General features: G+C 44.7%; 1 protein-coding gene across 2 annotated transcripts in view; it reads right to left on the minus strand.

Annotated features, from left to right (window-relative positions):
- Positions 1-1,458: 1,458 nt before the first annotated feature.
- Positions 1,459-14,626, minus strand: part of F5 (coagulation factor V) — a 65,245-nt gene continuing 52,077 nt past the window's right edge. For both annotated transcript variants that reach the window (XM_036443021.2, XM_045582954.1), the window contains 8 exons: positions 14,310-14,426; positions 13,202-13,273; positions 12,179-12,279; positions 11,392-11,547; positions 9,108-9,252; positions 7,639-7,790; positions 3,629-3,811; positions 1,459-1,954 (listed from right to left, as the gene is read on the minus strand). In XM_036443021.2, coding sequence (XP_036298914.1) covers positions 1,808-1,954; positions 3,629-3,811; positions 7,639-7,790; positions 9,108-9,252; positions 11,392-11,547; positions 12,179-12,279; positions 13,202-13,273; positions 14,310-14,426 — 1,073 coding nt within the window. In that variant the 3' untranslated portion in view covers positions 1,459-1,807. The remainder of the gene's footprint in view (positions 1,955-3,628; positions 3,812-7,638; positions 7,791-9,107; positions 9,253-11,391; positions 11,548-12,178; positions 12,280-13,201; positions 13,274-14,309; positions 14,427-14,626) is intronic.

The raw sequence follows: 14,626 nt of genomic DNA on the forward strand, positions 1-14,626 counted from the left end.
AGCATCTGGTTTCCAGTTTCACCTCTGACTCGGACTAGCAATGGCCTCAGGCAGGGGGTGGAAGCGTCAGGGTCCTTTCTTTTTATGTGGTGGGTAATGAAGCTGGATCCCTGCTCCATTCTCATCTCTCCCTTCCCTGCTGCTCCGCATGATTTCCTTGCTTCTATGTATAATATTATACCTCTGTAGATAAGAAGAGATCCCACCCCTTTCTACAGAAGAAGGGCCTATTGCAAAGTGCAAATGTCAGACTCATTATTAAAAAATTATTAAGAACTTCAACAGAGTGACCACAGAGCATTACATTGGCCAGAAGCCAGGACTAACAGGAATAGCTGCATTGGGCCAGTGGGTAACAGCTGTCCCTTACGTGAGCCTTTGTTTGAAACAGTGCCATGTAAACATCAGCTGAAATGAAGCCAAAGTTCCAAGTTCTGTGTCTAGGGACCCCGGATGTTGAACGTCCGTATTGTGCCATCAGCTCAAGGGAAAGTAGGTCAGATTCACAAGGCCAACAGGACTGCTGAGAATATGTTGAGTTTTCCTAGTGGCGGGGGAGGGAAGAGAGTCAGAAAAACCACTGTCATGTGGGTATGACGGGCATTTAAAGCATTCTTCGTTCACATGATAAGATTGCTTTCCTCTCCACTGTCAAGAAAATGAACATTAAAAAATCTCATTTGTTTCCTTTACTCTTAAATCATAGTGTGTGTGTGTTTTAAAATATATTTCTTATTGATATCAGAGAAGAATGGAGAGAAAGGGAGAGAAAGAAACATCAATGATGAGAAAGAATCATTGATTGGCTGCCTCCTGTATGCCCCACACTGGGGATCTAGCTCACAACCCAAGCATGTGCCCTTGATGGGGAATCTATAATAGCCATGACCTCCTGGTTCATAGGTCAATGTTCAACAACTGGGCCATTGTGTGTGTGTGTGTGTGTGTGTTTAAAAAATATTTTTATGCCGAGACCGGTTTGGCTCAATGGATAGAGCGTCGGCTTGGGGACTGAAGGGACCCGGGTTCGATTCCGGTCAAGGGCATGTACCTTGGCTGCGGGCATATCCCCAGTAGGGGGTGTGCAAGAGGCAGCTAATCGATGACTCTCTCTCATCGATGTTTCTATCTCTCTATCTCTCTCCCTTCCTCTCTGTACAAAATCAATAAAATATATTTAAAAAAAAAAATAAAAAAAAATAAAAAATATTTTTATTGAGTTTTTACAGAGATGAAGAGAGAGTTAGAAACATTGATGAGAGAGAAACATCGATCAGCTGCCTCTTGCACACCCCCTCCTGGGGATGTGCCCGCAACCAAAGTACATACCCTTGATGGGAATCGAACCAGGGATCTTTCAGTCCACAGGCCAACGCTCTATCCACTGAACCAAACCGGTTTTGGCCGTTGTGTGTTTTTTTTTTAAAGAAAAATGTAGAAGTGACAGCTACCCAGGTATGGTTTTAAAAATTAATATCTCTTTTATTAATATGTTCAGGGTTTAAAAGAACTATGGTGAAGCATGTTAACTACTTGAATAGAATATTACTTTACAGAGCATATTTAATCATTGTGAAAGATAAGCCATTTTCTTGTTGGTTCTTGATATTTTCCCATTTACATTCCAATTAATGCAAAAATAACAGCTATCATCTCAATTAATGGTAGCCAAGAGTTACATTATAAAAATTTCACATACAAAATTTTATTCTCTAATAGAGAATTTAACATAGCTATAAAATACATGGCCCACTCTAAGTGGCTTGAAATGTTTAAGAGTCCTTCCTGTCTCTTTGAATATTCAATTCTAGTAAACATCACAGCCGAAGAGCTCCAGGCGAAGGGCAATACTTTGATTCCACATTTTTGGGATGATACGGATAAACCTGGAGATGATTGGAGGGTTGAAAAAGTTCTTCACATGCCCATTGACATTACTATTTCCTTCAAAAACCTGAAAGCAAAAGATGAGAAAATCCTTAATGCTAGTATAATGAGTATACATGTCTTACAGTTCATTTTAAATTATTTTTGTTCAAACCAAAGGCATCCAAGAACACAGACAACCCTCAATGAAATCCCACTCCAGACAGGCCTCGTTAGGAATGCCGCTCTCCAGGGATCTGAGCTGACGTAGGGGAAGATAAAACATTTGATGGGTGTATGGGGCAGCTACAAGCCCAGCTCTGCCCTCAGGCCCTTCCCCACTGAGTGACTCGGAGCCAGTTAAGTTTTCTGATTCTCGATTCCTCATTGGCAAAATGGGGATAATAAAATTTTACCTTATAGAAGTTGTTAGAATTAACAAAAGTCTATAAACATACAACAAGTGCCTAGTAAGGGACAGATAGTGGCTCTTATTAATATTTAATATTTAAAATAAAATGCAGCCATGCGACTGTAGTCCTCCTTGTTGGATATACCCTATAGTTTCTGCTAAACTGTGTCCTTGCTCCGTTTTTTGTTTTTTTTTCGTTTTGTTATTTTGCTTGGTTTTTGCATCCCCAGCAAGTTCCCTGTGATTCACACACAGCAGAAGCTGAACCACGGTTTGTTTCTTACAATGATGCTTATTCTGCTAGGAGGACAGTGAGAAATAAACCAAACCAAACCAAAGAAACAACCAACCCAGGGGCTGGTTATCTTATGGCCATGGGTGTGTGATCAGCACGAATAACAAGCATCTCCAAGGAAACGCTAATGTAGTGGTAGGTTTTCTGGACCCCTCTATGGACTGAATGTTTGTGTCCTCCCAAAATTCACATATAAACTTTGATACTTCATATCAAACTGGAGGCCCAGTGCACAAAATCGTGCACTCGAGGTGGGCAGTGTCCCTCAGCCCAGCCTGCACCCTTTTGCAGTCCAGGATCCCTCAGGGGATGTCTGACTGACAGCTTAGGCCTGCTTGCTGTGGACATCTTTAGCATTGCTATGGAGGAGGGAGAGGCACCCACCAACACCACTGTATTCACCAGTCATGAGCCTGGCTCAGGGCTGCTGGCTGAGTGGCACTCCCCCTGTAGGAGCGCACTGACCACCAGGGGGCAGCTTCTGTATTGAGCATCTGCCCCCTGGTGGTCCGTGTGTGTCATAGTGACTGGTCATTCTGCCGCTTGGTAGATGTGCATATTTTCCTTTTATTATATAGGGTAAGTAGGATGGTATTAGGAGGTGGGGCCTTTGGGAGGTCACTAGGATTAAATTAAATGGAATTAATACACACAATGAAGTGGGGAGGAGGCCTGGGAGCTCTCTCTGCGTGGACTCAACAAGGAAGGCCACGTGAGGACATAACAAAAAGAGGGTCTTACCAGAACCCGACAGGGCCTAAACCCTGACTGGGACCCCGCCTCCAGGAGTGGGAAATAAGTGTTTAAATCGACAGCAGCCCACGCTCCATCTCTCTCCATCAGAGGTAAGGATGTTTCACCCCAGAGCTTTGTTCTCACTGCTCCACAGGTGGCTCAGTCAACACAGAGAGGCAATGTGCATGGCCCCAGGCAGAGCCAGGGTTTAGAGCGGGCCATGCCAGCTCATGTTTGTCCAATGCAAAGAGCTATTTGCAAATGCTCATTCTCATCACAGTTTTCTAACGGCTCCCTTTCTGCCCGAACACGCCCTGTACCTTGTCCACCATGGAGGATTTCTGCCTGTAAGGTTTCCAGTCCACTCCCTGGTCACTGTAGTGGATGGTGTAGCTCTTCACGTACATCTCAGAGGACAGGGACTTGCAGCCCTGGGTAACGATCGCAGTGATCTTCTTCATTTTGAGCAGATCGATTTGTAACCACTGTTGGTTGTTGTTTGCCTGTGAACAGGAGGAGAACACATGGGTAAGACAGATGCCAAGCCTTTGTTTTTTTAGACCAAGTTACTCAGAAATGCCAGAGCTCCACGCTCATCCCTTACGACGCCCTGTCTCCTTGCCTTCCCTGTTCCTTTGTTTGTGGCTACAGCATGTGTGCTAACTTCTTCCGGAGCTGTTCACACAGGTGCAGTCATGATCTGGGTTCATCTTTGTATCCCTTCGTCTTTGAGGACAGGGACTGATGAGTTTTGTTTCTATGCACTTACCACAGAGCAAGGCACTCAGTTGGTGTTCGTCAAATATTTGTTAAATAAACAAGTAAATGAAATTGACTTGGGAAAAATATTAAACCGATAAATCATCTTTAAGTGTTATTCTGGTAAGCAAGTTGTTTTAAATGCTATGATGATGTTACTGAATACTGAAGGGCCACCTGGGAAAGAACGGAATAGCATTCGGTATTTATTTTAGAAAAGCCCACTTTCCTTTCTTTGCTAACAGCCAATAGGAGACATAGTGCAATTTCTTCTTTTCAGATATTTCACATACATAAAGTATTTGAGAGACTTGATAAAGCTACACACAGGGCTTGGTGTGCACAGTAACTGTCCTGCCTGTGGCCAAATGACATGCCTGGTTACAGGCTTGGGGTTATGCATATGGAGGAGGAGGACCAGAGGACAGATAGAGTTTTAGAGTAATCTGAGATGAATTTTCAATTCTGGGAGATTTATCAAGCCCCATAGTCTCATTCGGTTCTATATGAAATAATGAAATCATGAATATTGATCTATTTGTCTCAACATCTCTTATATGTGCATGATTGCATGCACATATGTATACACATGCATATGTATATAGTCATATACTTTATGTATCTTTAGAGAAAATTAATTGGATTATAAGTATTGTATTGGATAATTTTTATTAATTCTATTATACCCTTTAGTGGCATTTGGTGATATCATAGTGTGTCTTCAAACCAAGGTGGTACTTGTGATGTAGAATATATTAGGTCTAGTAATAATTAATGTCGTTTTCTAATACTTTTTAAAATCGAATTTATTTAAACAATACAACAAAATTTAATCAACAATATAGTTGCCGTTGTTTTCTACTACTTGTGCCCAATGCTCAGGAAGCATTTTAATCCCTCCCTCTGTTGTAAAATTCTTGTGATTTTGATGCAAAAAATTCGGTCAATGCATTTTTGAGGCATTCCTCATTATTAAATTTTTTTCCAAGAAGAAAGTTTTGCAAAGAACGAAACAAATGGTAATCGGAAGGGGCAATATCAGGAGAATATGCAGGTTGAGGGAGAACTTCCCATTCCAACTGGCGCAGTTTTTCAGCAGTGATTCTTGCAGTATGCGGTCGTGCGTTATCGTGGTGAAGAATTACGCCCTTCCGATTAATCAGCGTGAGTTCTTTTTCTCTTAAAGCTTGGGCTAACCTTTCCAATTGGGCACTATACACTGCACTTGTAATGGTTTGGTTAGATGGTAAAAGTTCATAATGAAGAATTCCTTTAAAATTCCACCAAACACACAACATCACTTTTTTCGCATGCAAGTCAGGTTTTGGTGTGGGCTGTGGAGCCTCATTTTTGTCCAACCATTGAGGCCGCCTTTTCAAATTAACATACAGCACCCATTCTTTATCTCCGGTAACAATTTGCTCTAAAAACGGCAAACGGTTTTGACGAGAGAGGAGCCAACTGCAAATTGTGACTCTTTGATTACGGTTGTTGTCGGTCAACTCATGAGGAACCCATTTTCCAAACTTTTGGACTTTGCCAAGTGCACGCAATTGATTGGAAATTGTTTTTTGTGAACAATTTAAAGTTGTCGCAAGCTCTTGTTGGGTAATTTGAGGATTTTGCACCAAAAGAGCTTGAAGAGCTTCTTGATCAAAATTGGACACACGGCCTTGACCACTCTTGTCATCTAACGAAAAATTTCCCTCGCGAAATTTCTCAAACCAACGCTGGCATTTTCTGGCGCTAACTGCATCTTGACCAAGAGCACTACAGATGTTTTTTGCAGCCTCACTTGCTTTTCTTCCTAATTGGAACTCGTAAAGCATGCAGTGCCGAATATGCTCTTCATCCGCCATCTTCTTAGCCCTAGTTTTGCAACAAAAACCAAACCAAACACAAACTTTTTCAAGCAAAACTTGTTAATTGCACCTCACATGTTCTGTAGATACCACGTGTTTGAAGGTTATGTCAATACAAGTCAACGCCAAGCAAGATTTTAAACGAATGTTTAAAAACGACATTAATTATTACTAGAAGGGTTTTCTAGGTATATTGATAGAATAGGTAGAGGCCCTTTCAGCTGCATGCGTGCCTACATATGTCTAGCTTAGATTTTCATCCTCTCTAAAGAGGCCCTATAAACACATTTCATGCTAATAAGTCAAGTGAAACAAATAATTGTGACCTAGAATTCCAAATTTAAAATGACAGCATTAAAAATTAAAATTAGCATTTCCTCTTTGGAACCTTTATTATTTCACAAAGACTAAGAGCAAATTGTATTTGGAGGAAGTTTTTTTTTTTTTTAAAGTCTGTACCATGGATGGGGGGTGGTGGGGAGATAAGGTTGTGCCATAAACAGATCTAAAGGGTCATCTGGGAAACACCTTTCTTCCTCTCTCCTTAACCTTTTACTCTTACTTTTATGATTTTTAAAAATTATATAAATAAAATGTAATGAGACATTATTAACTTTATTATTTTACTAGAGGCCTGGTACATGGAGATCAGGGCAAGGCGACGCCCCATCACACCTCTGCTGCCGCCATTGCTGACAGTGCAAGCCTCGGGCAGCCCTGGTTACCTGAGCCTCAAACAGCCCTGGGTGGCTGGGCAGCTGCCATCTGAGGCTTGCCTGTCCAGGGAATTGCAGTGTGGGTACCTTTAGGGAGGGAGTTAGGAAGAGAGGAAATAGGGAACTTGGAGTAAATTGGTTGATGGGATTGTTCTAATTTCTGATGTCATTCTGATGTATCACGTCAGTTGAAGCGTGCAATAAAAGTGAGTCAGTTTATTAAGTTACCCTAAAACTGTCACCTGACTTAATGTGTGGGAATATCAGGGGCAATATAAAAGCTGTTTCTCCGACTCAGATCAATGTTTTACATCCCTGGTTTTGCAGAATTTTACTATGTGGCCAATTGTCTAAAGCAAGCATTTCAAATTTCAGCAGGTGAGCAGCATGCCTCGAGGCATGTGGCTGCGAATTTGACATGCTTGGTCTAAAGGAACATTACAAAGTTCTCAGAAAAATTGGAACAAAAAAATTTTAATGGCACTCCTAAGAAAATGAAAAATATTGCTAAATTGGGGCATGGTGGGGGAAAGGAAGAGATGTTGGAAATCTAAATCACTTACTGCTAATGTAAGTTGTCTCAAAGAGGACTTGCAAATTACAGCCCTAGGATAAAATCTGACCCACCCCCTGATTTTGTAAATAAAGTTTTATTGGAACACAGCCATGATAATGTTTATGGTTTGCTTTCCTGCTACGATGAGAGATGAATAGTTTTGACAGGAAATGTATGGCTCACATAACCCAAAACATTTATTACCTGGCCTTTGCCCACCCCTGGTCTAAATTAAGATTAGACAAACTGCAAAGCTGATGAATAACTTCCCTGTGAGTCAGCGTTAGAGGAAAGCTATTGAGTCAACAGGCACGCTAGTCCTCAGGCCCAGGATCACGACCTGCAGAAACAAGGGGCGCTGTCTGGCTTCCCAGGCCCCCCATGTTCTTTTGATTTCTTCTGGAAGCTGAGAGAACTGTGTTAACAGGGATATTCACCTTGGCTTGCCAGGCATTCACATGTCCCTGGGCATTCAGGCGGGCACAGAAGGGTTCCCAGTTACCTCCCCACCAGGACTTTTTAAAGGAGGAGGCTGTGATTTGCGTGTTTTTTATCTTCCCACTTTCCATGCCCAGTGGGGTGGAGCATCCTGTTGAGAGAAAAGTAATGGGATTAGTCCGCACCACCAGGACTCTCTGTACCCCATTTTGTGTGGGGATGAGAGAAGGAACTCAGAGCACCAGCAAAAGCAGCCATCACAACAGTCAGCTCTGTTCATCCATACGGTTGATTGTTGGTATGGATCAGTCCTATGGATGAACAGAGCTCACTGTCCCATTTTCAGGTGTCAGCTTGACTCTAGGAGCTGATCAAACTACCGCTTCCATCAGACACCGTCTGGGAGGAAAACATGGTTTATGGAGCTGTTCTGAGGAGTGCTGCCTGTACGAAAGCTGTAGTTCATGGGAGAGGGTACAGGCCCCGCTATCTGGGCGCTGGCACAACGCCCATATCCGCATTCCTCGTGAATATCAGGAGTAGAGGTAACATTGCCTGGTTGGATAAGAAGCTGATTCCAAGGTTCGGCTACATTCGCCACCACGAGGGTAGCTCTCCCCTCTGCCCCGAGAGAAGGCGCTGTGGCTTCCCACCAGGCGTGCCACAGCGCGTTTCCGGGGTGCCCATATACTGGGCTCTCCCGCCCCTTAGTCGTGAGCAGCCAGGCGGGGTCTGGGTCAGCCAAGCCCTGGGACAGCTACTTTATTCTGTTACCCCAGGCCAAGTCAGGTATTGCTTTCTGTATGTGTTTTGCAGTGAACAGTTTTGGAAAGCACCGCTTGAAGAATCAGAGAAGGAGAATAATTACTATGACTCTCAAACATCATTGTTCTACAATGTAGAATCCACATGGTAGAATTTTATTATGGCCACATGTGGTTCCCTACATCTCACTGTACCGCAGGTCACATTACATCCCTGAAAAACAGCAGCTTAACATAGAGAAGGCGAGGGTATCTACATGGGATGTGAAATTCACCTGACACAGAGCCTGGTCAAGGTTTCAGGAAGCTGGGAAGCAGACTTAGATCGCAAAACCACTCATTAGACTCTGATGCATGCGGGAACATGGCTAGATACCGTTATCACATGAGTGTCCTCGAGGACTTCGGAAGAGCCAGGCCTCGTTTGAATCTCAGTTCTATGAGAAATGGGCTGCGGAGGTCATCCTCACCTGGGACCCTCCCTCGAGGTCAGGGCGGAGAGCATGTCACCCAGGTGCCCCGCCCCCTGGCTGGAGAACCTGTGTCCCTCTGAGTGACCGTGAGCTTTGCCTGAGTGGAACCTCTGCTTCCCAAACGTTTCAAGAGCCTACATGATGAAGAGAACTGAAAGTCCTCCCCTTCTCCCGCACCTCCCGCCTGGACTCTGAGCGGCGGGGAGACAGTCAGGCATCGCGGCTCCTCACCGTTAACCTCGCAGCCTTGCAGCTCCAGGCGCAGGGCAGGCCTGTGGTAGAATCTGGTTGGATAGACCCTGAGGTATCTTGCTACAATCGGCGGATCAAACCGATTTTCTTTGACTGAAGAGGTGTCTGAGTTGCCATAAAAATACTAGAGGAAAAGAGACAAGCTTCGTTATGCAAACATTCTCTGTAAAGTGATTTTATAGTAAAATTTTGGTGTAAGTTAATATTGTGACATTGTTTTCATGTGGCCAGACCTAAATCGATATGGTCTTTAAAATATTTAAGGGTACTTCCACTTTAGGAATATGGTATAGGTGTACCTTTCCCCATTCCTCCTGTTAAGTACAACTAGAAACAAGAATGCTCTGGAAGGGGAGAGAGGGCACACTGGCTAGGATTCTCGGACCCTAGGAACAGCATGGCCATGGGCTCCCTGGGTTTCCTTTTGCCCCACAGCCCCCAATCTTGGAAGAGAAGGAGCCAGCAACCAGGAAACACCACGGAGCACAGACACGAACAGCCCCAGCACAGCCCTGCTTTCTCCAGCCTCAGCGCCAAGAGAGGGCAGCCCAGCAGGCAAAGCTCTTTTGGACAATCACTGCCCTCCGGCCAGTTCAGATACAACTATGGCCTCTCCTCATCCAACAGCAGCGAGGCCAAGGGCAGAGCCTTGACCTCCACGGGCGTGAGCTGTGATGAGGCACCTCGTGCCCTCACTGGGGTGTGTCGGAAGCCATGTTGGGGCCCAGCTCCTCCCAGGGCGCCCACGGCTGCAGTGTCCATGGAGAGCATCTCTCCCACCAGCAGCAAAGAGGAGGAGTCCCTGTCAGGTGGGCAGCCTGGTCTGGAGCCCCTGGCAGTCCGAGGTTGTGCCCCATCCGCTTCCCCTGCCAGAGTGGCATCAGAGATATGCAGCCGAAACAGAGTTAGGGGCAGACCAAGCAACTAAGTAAGCAAGACAGAAAACAGAAATATGGTAGGTAAGGGTAATGAAGCAAAGAGCCAGTTCTTTGAAAAGATGTTAAAAAAAAAAAAAAAAGGCAAATCTCTAACAAGACTAACAAAGCGGAAGGAGAAGAGATGAATGACCAGCACCAGACGTGAGCGGGCAGTCTCACCACTGACCTCGCAGACGTCAGGAGGGTGATAAGGGACGTAAGCACAACTCCAGACATGAATCTAGCAACTTAGAGGAGATGGAGCCACGCATTGAAAAAGCAGTACTCCAATGCACCCAATATAAGAGAGATAATTTGAAAAGCCCATAACTGCTGAAGAAATTTAATTTGTAATCTTAAAACTTCTGGAAGAGAAATCTCCAGGCCCACATGGTTTCACTGGTGAATTCTGCCAAATGCTTAAGGAACTAATACCAATTCTAGACAATCTTTTCCACAAAATAGGGAAGAAGAGCACGCTTCCCAATTTAGCTTGTGAAGCTAGTATTACTCTGATACCAAAACCAGAAAAGACAGTACAAAAAAAATAAAACTAGCTGAAACAGGTTTGGCTCAGTGGATAGAGTGTTGGCATGTGAACTGAAAGGTCCCAGGTTCGATTCCGGTCAAGGGTATGTACCTTGGTTGCGGGCATATCCCCAGTATGGGGTGTGCAAGAGGCAGCTGATTGATGATTCTCTCTCATCAATGTTTCTAACTCTCTATCCCTCTTTCCTCTCTGTAAAAAAATCAATAAAATTTATTTAAAAAATAAAACTACTACATACCAATATCCCTCATGAATCTAGATGTAAAATGCTTTAAGCTAGAGACTCTCACTGAAATCTATGTTCTCTTCCTGATACTGATTAGTAAGAACCATCGTTTAGGATTTTTCTTATCTATCCAAGAAATAGCTAAGCGATAATATAGAAAGTTAGTTATAGAGAATATAGAAAATTAGAAAAAATTAGTAACATCAGAACATTAGTAACATCAGAACCTGATGGCATATTTTTAGCATGATCCCCTGAAGGCACCAGATCAGATAAATACTCTGTGCTGCCGTACACCATCTGCCAATCTGAAAAGTCTAGTATTTCGTTTGACGATAAAGTGATTTTTAAAAAGTCCTGTGGAGTTTTGAAGTTTCAGAAGTCAGGCTTATCCCTTTAATTTGTAATATACAGACCCATCATTTCCCCACTTTCCTTCATTAGGCCCTAAGAAAGCCCTTCATGTTTCTAATGCCGAGAAAAGTAATTTACAAAAGCGAAGAGTCATGGTCCCAGTCACAGCGACCATCGGGTGAGTGGGAAGACTCTGAAGGAGACATGCACACAGACCATCACGTTCCTGGTGCTGTTCCCCTTGAAGACCTGCCAGTTGGTCTGGTCGGAGCTGTAGGCCACACGGAACTCAGTGGTGTAGTAGGACTTCAGGTAGTGCTTGGCGCCTTGGGACTGGATGCCTGTGAACAGGACTTCCCTTTGCATGTCCACCTGCAACGGAGCAAAGCCGCTGAGCAGAACTGTCCTTGTCCACGAGTCACACGCCATCTCAATCACTGAGCAGCCAGCCAGCTTTCTTCAGAACCAAAGAGCCAACACCCCGGGTTTTACTTAGCAAACTAATCAATGCAGTCTGTATTTGAGCTCAGAGGACCTAAATCCCTGCTCAACCACTAAGAAGCTGTGCACGACACTGGGAAGTTAGTTTACCCCTCTGCGTCTCAGTTTTTTCATCTGTAAAATAGGATGGTGCTAGAACCAACCTCATAGGGTTCATTTTAAGGATGTTATCTATTTAGAATATTACCTGGCACCTAGTCATTGCTATTTCCCCTAACAACATTGCAAAGGAACAACAAAAAGTTATTAAGTCAGTGTCATTTTTACACAACCAGAGGCCCAGTGCACAAAATTTGTGCGCAGATCGGGTCCCTAGACCTGGCCAATGATCAGGACCAATAAGGGCCTTCCTTCATTCCGCGCTGCCCTCTGGTGGTCAGTGCACATTATAGCGAGCTATGGAAATCTTGATCTCCCAGTTGAATTCCCGAGGGGACAATTTTCATGCTAGGCTTTTAGATATATATAGATAACAGTAAATATTATCAGATAAATGTCATACCTGGATCCAAGGTTTAGAGTCAAATTCTGAACTTTTTTCTGTCATCCATGCATTATATGATCCACCATTGTTTAATCTTGCTAATTTGGGCTCCCAATAACCTAAATCCAAAGGAAGAAAAAAATGTATTCTGAATTAAAAAAACACACACACATACACACTTAGAAATTTCTCAAGTGAGTTCAGTCCCAGTGGAAAATCAGATCCTGAAGGACCTTCTTGGGCAGTTAGAAGACCAGGCAGGTGGCACAGGCTCAATTCCTGACTTAGCTCAGGATGACAATAGCTTGGCTTCAGGTCTGAGCTCGGTCATCTGTCACCTGCCACCCACCCCCTTTCCTGGATACAGGTCATGTGTCTCTCCTCTCAGTTATGTAAATTACTGTGGCCGCTGCTGAGTGTGCCTGCTTACCAGGAAGACGTGGGAGGGATTTATGGGAGCCTCATGGACCCTTGCAACTGACCCCTTGATCTTGGGAAGGGCTCTGAGCAGTGAGGACAGTTAGGATGTGTTCCTGACACACAGTGGGGGATCAACAAAGTTTCTTGAATCGAAGGGCCCTATTCATGGGGACTCTAACACGTGCCCGAAGAGGCCCGGTGAACCTGGCTGGAATAGCATGTGTGATCCAAGCCAGAATGGAATGAATGGAGAGAGTCTTAGAAAAGGGCACATGGTCATACGAGCAAGCTGTGCCCTCTTGCCCAGTCTGCTGAGAGGTCAGCCTGCCTATGGAGGGGGCCACGCTCTTGGCCTTTCCTGGGGGAGACTCTGGGAACATCGTACACCAGAGGGGGTGGCGGCGATAAGGGAGTGCCCACAGGCTTTAGCTCCTGCCACGGCGCTCCATCCTTTACCGAGAAGCACCCCAAAGGGAGCTGCTGTGCTCTGCTGGGGTAGAGGAAAGTCCGGAGAGGAGCAATGCCCCGATGCTCTAGGCCCAGCTGGCCTGCGTGGCTGTGCAGTCCGCATCCTGCACAACGGGGGGAGGCGCCTCTCACAGGCCACGCTGTGCTGCTTACCCAGAAACTCCGACGCCTTGATCTGCGTATCAGCTATCATGCCTGTGCTTAGGCCCAGGGGCATCTTACATTCTACAAAAAACCAGGACAATGAATAACGTTTGCTGAGAAGATACATTCAACAACGTATACAGCTAGAGATGATACCTGTGGTGAGTCAGTAATTAGATACTGTTACTAACCATGCACAGCACTGACTGAGATGCACTCGATCTTACAATGGTAAGTGCCCTACAAGTCTGGTACTTTAATAGAAACAGTGACCCCCTATCCGAAAATAACCGAAATCCTGAAATGCAACTTGTTTTTAAACCAATTTCCATCTGCATATATCTTAAAATAAACCACTTTACAACACTAAGTCCTAACCCCACAGGGTTATTAGGATCCTAATTGTGTTCCTGGGAAGGAATACCACCAGAGGCCGTGGTCGGCAAACCGTGGCTCCCAAGCCACATGCGGCTCTTTGGCCCCTTAAGTGTGGCTCTTCCACAAAATACCACGACCTGGGTGAGTCTATTTTGAAGAAGTGGAGTTAGAAGAAGTTTAAGTTAAAAAAATTTGGCTCTCCAAAGAAATTTCAATCGTTGTGCTGTTGATATTTGACTCTGTGGACTAATGAGTTTGCCGACCACTGACCAAGGGGAACGCCAACCACTGAGCTATCTGGATGTTGCCCTCATGCTTGGTGCTCAGCGGGTGCTTGATCCATGCTGGCTGGCGGGCCAGATAGACAGATGAAAACTTGTCCCGAGTCCTGGGATGCCAAGACCAGGGTCTCCCTTGGGGACTGTTGAGCTCCTTGTATCTTTTCCTCCTCAGAGCGAGGAGCCCGGGGGATTTCTTACAGGCACTTGCCAGGGGTCACACACCATGAAGGAGGATGCTGTATGTTGGCTCCCATATGTTTGGTTTAAGTTTCCTGGATGGATCATACTGATGTGTGCGGTATGATCAGACGTGGCCAGAGCGAAAGCACTGGTGCCACAGATAGATCGTGCCTTTGTCTTATCAGAGCTCCAAGTTGAATATTTCCTGTCTGAACGTCAGCAATATTCTAGCAACAGCACTCTCCTGCTTACAGGGTCCTGAGGCTCTTGGCGGATACCTCTGTCTACGATGAGAAATGGCGTTTGCATCCCTGCTCTCTGGTTCTCTCCGACCTCCGTGTCTAGGAGCCACCAGCCAGGTTTGGATGCCTTCATTTCAAGAGTTTTAAATGAACCTAAAACAGAGAGTGAAGGACAGCATTACATACTCAAAGATTGACAGGTTACTATTAGGCAGCAATCAAAGGATCCTAATATATCTGCATCCCAGGGAGCTTTAGGATAGAACTTAAGAGTTGTCCATTCATTTCTAAGCAGGACTAGAGGGGTAACAAAAGGTCAAAACAACACACACACACACACACACACACACACA

This window comes from Pipistrellus kuhlii, unplaced genomic scaffold, assembly GCF_014108245.1.
Source record: "Pipistrellus kuhlii isolate mPipKuh1 unplaced genomic scaffold, mPipKuh1.p scaffold_m20_p_18, whole genome shotgun sequence".
NCBI lineage: Eukaryota > Metazoa > Chordata > Mammalia > Chiroptera > Vespertilionidae > Pipistrellus > Pipistrellus kuhlii.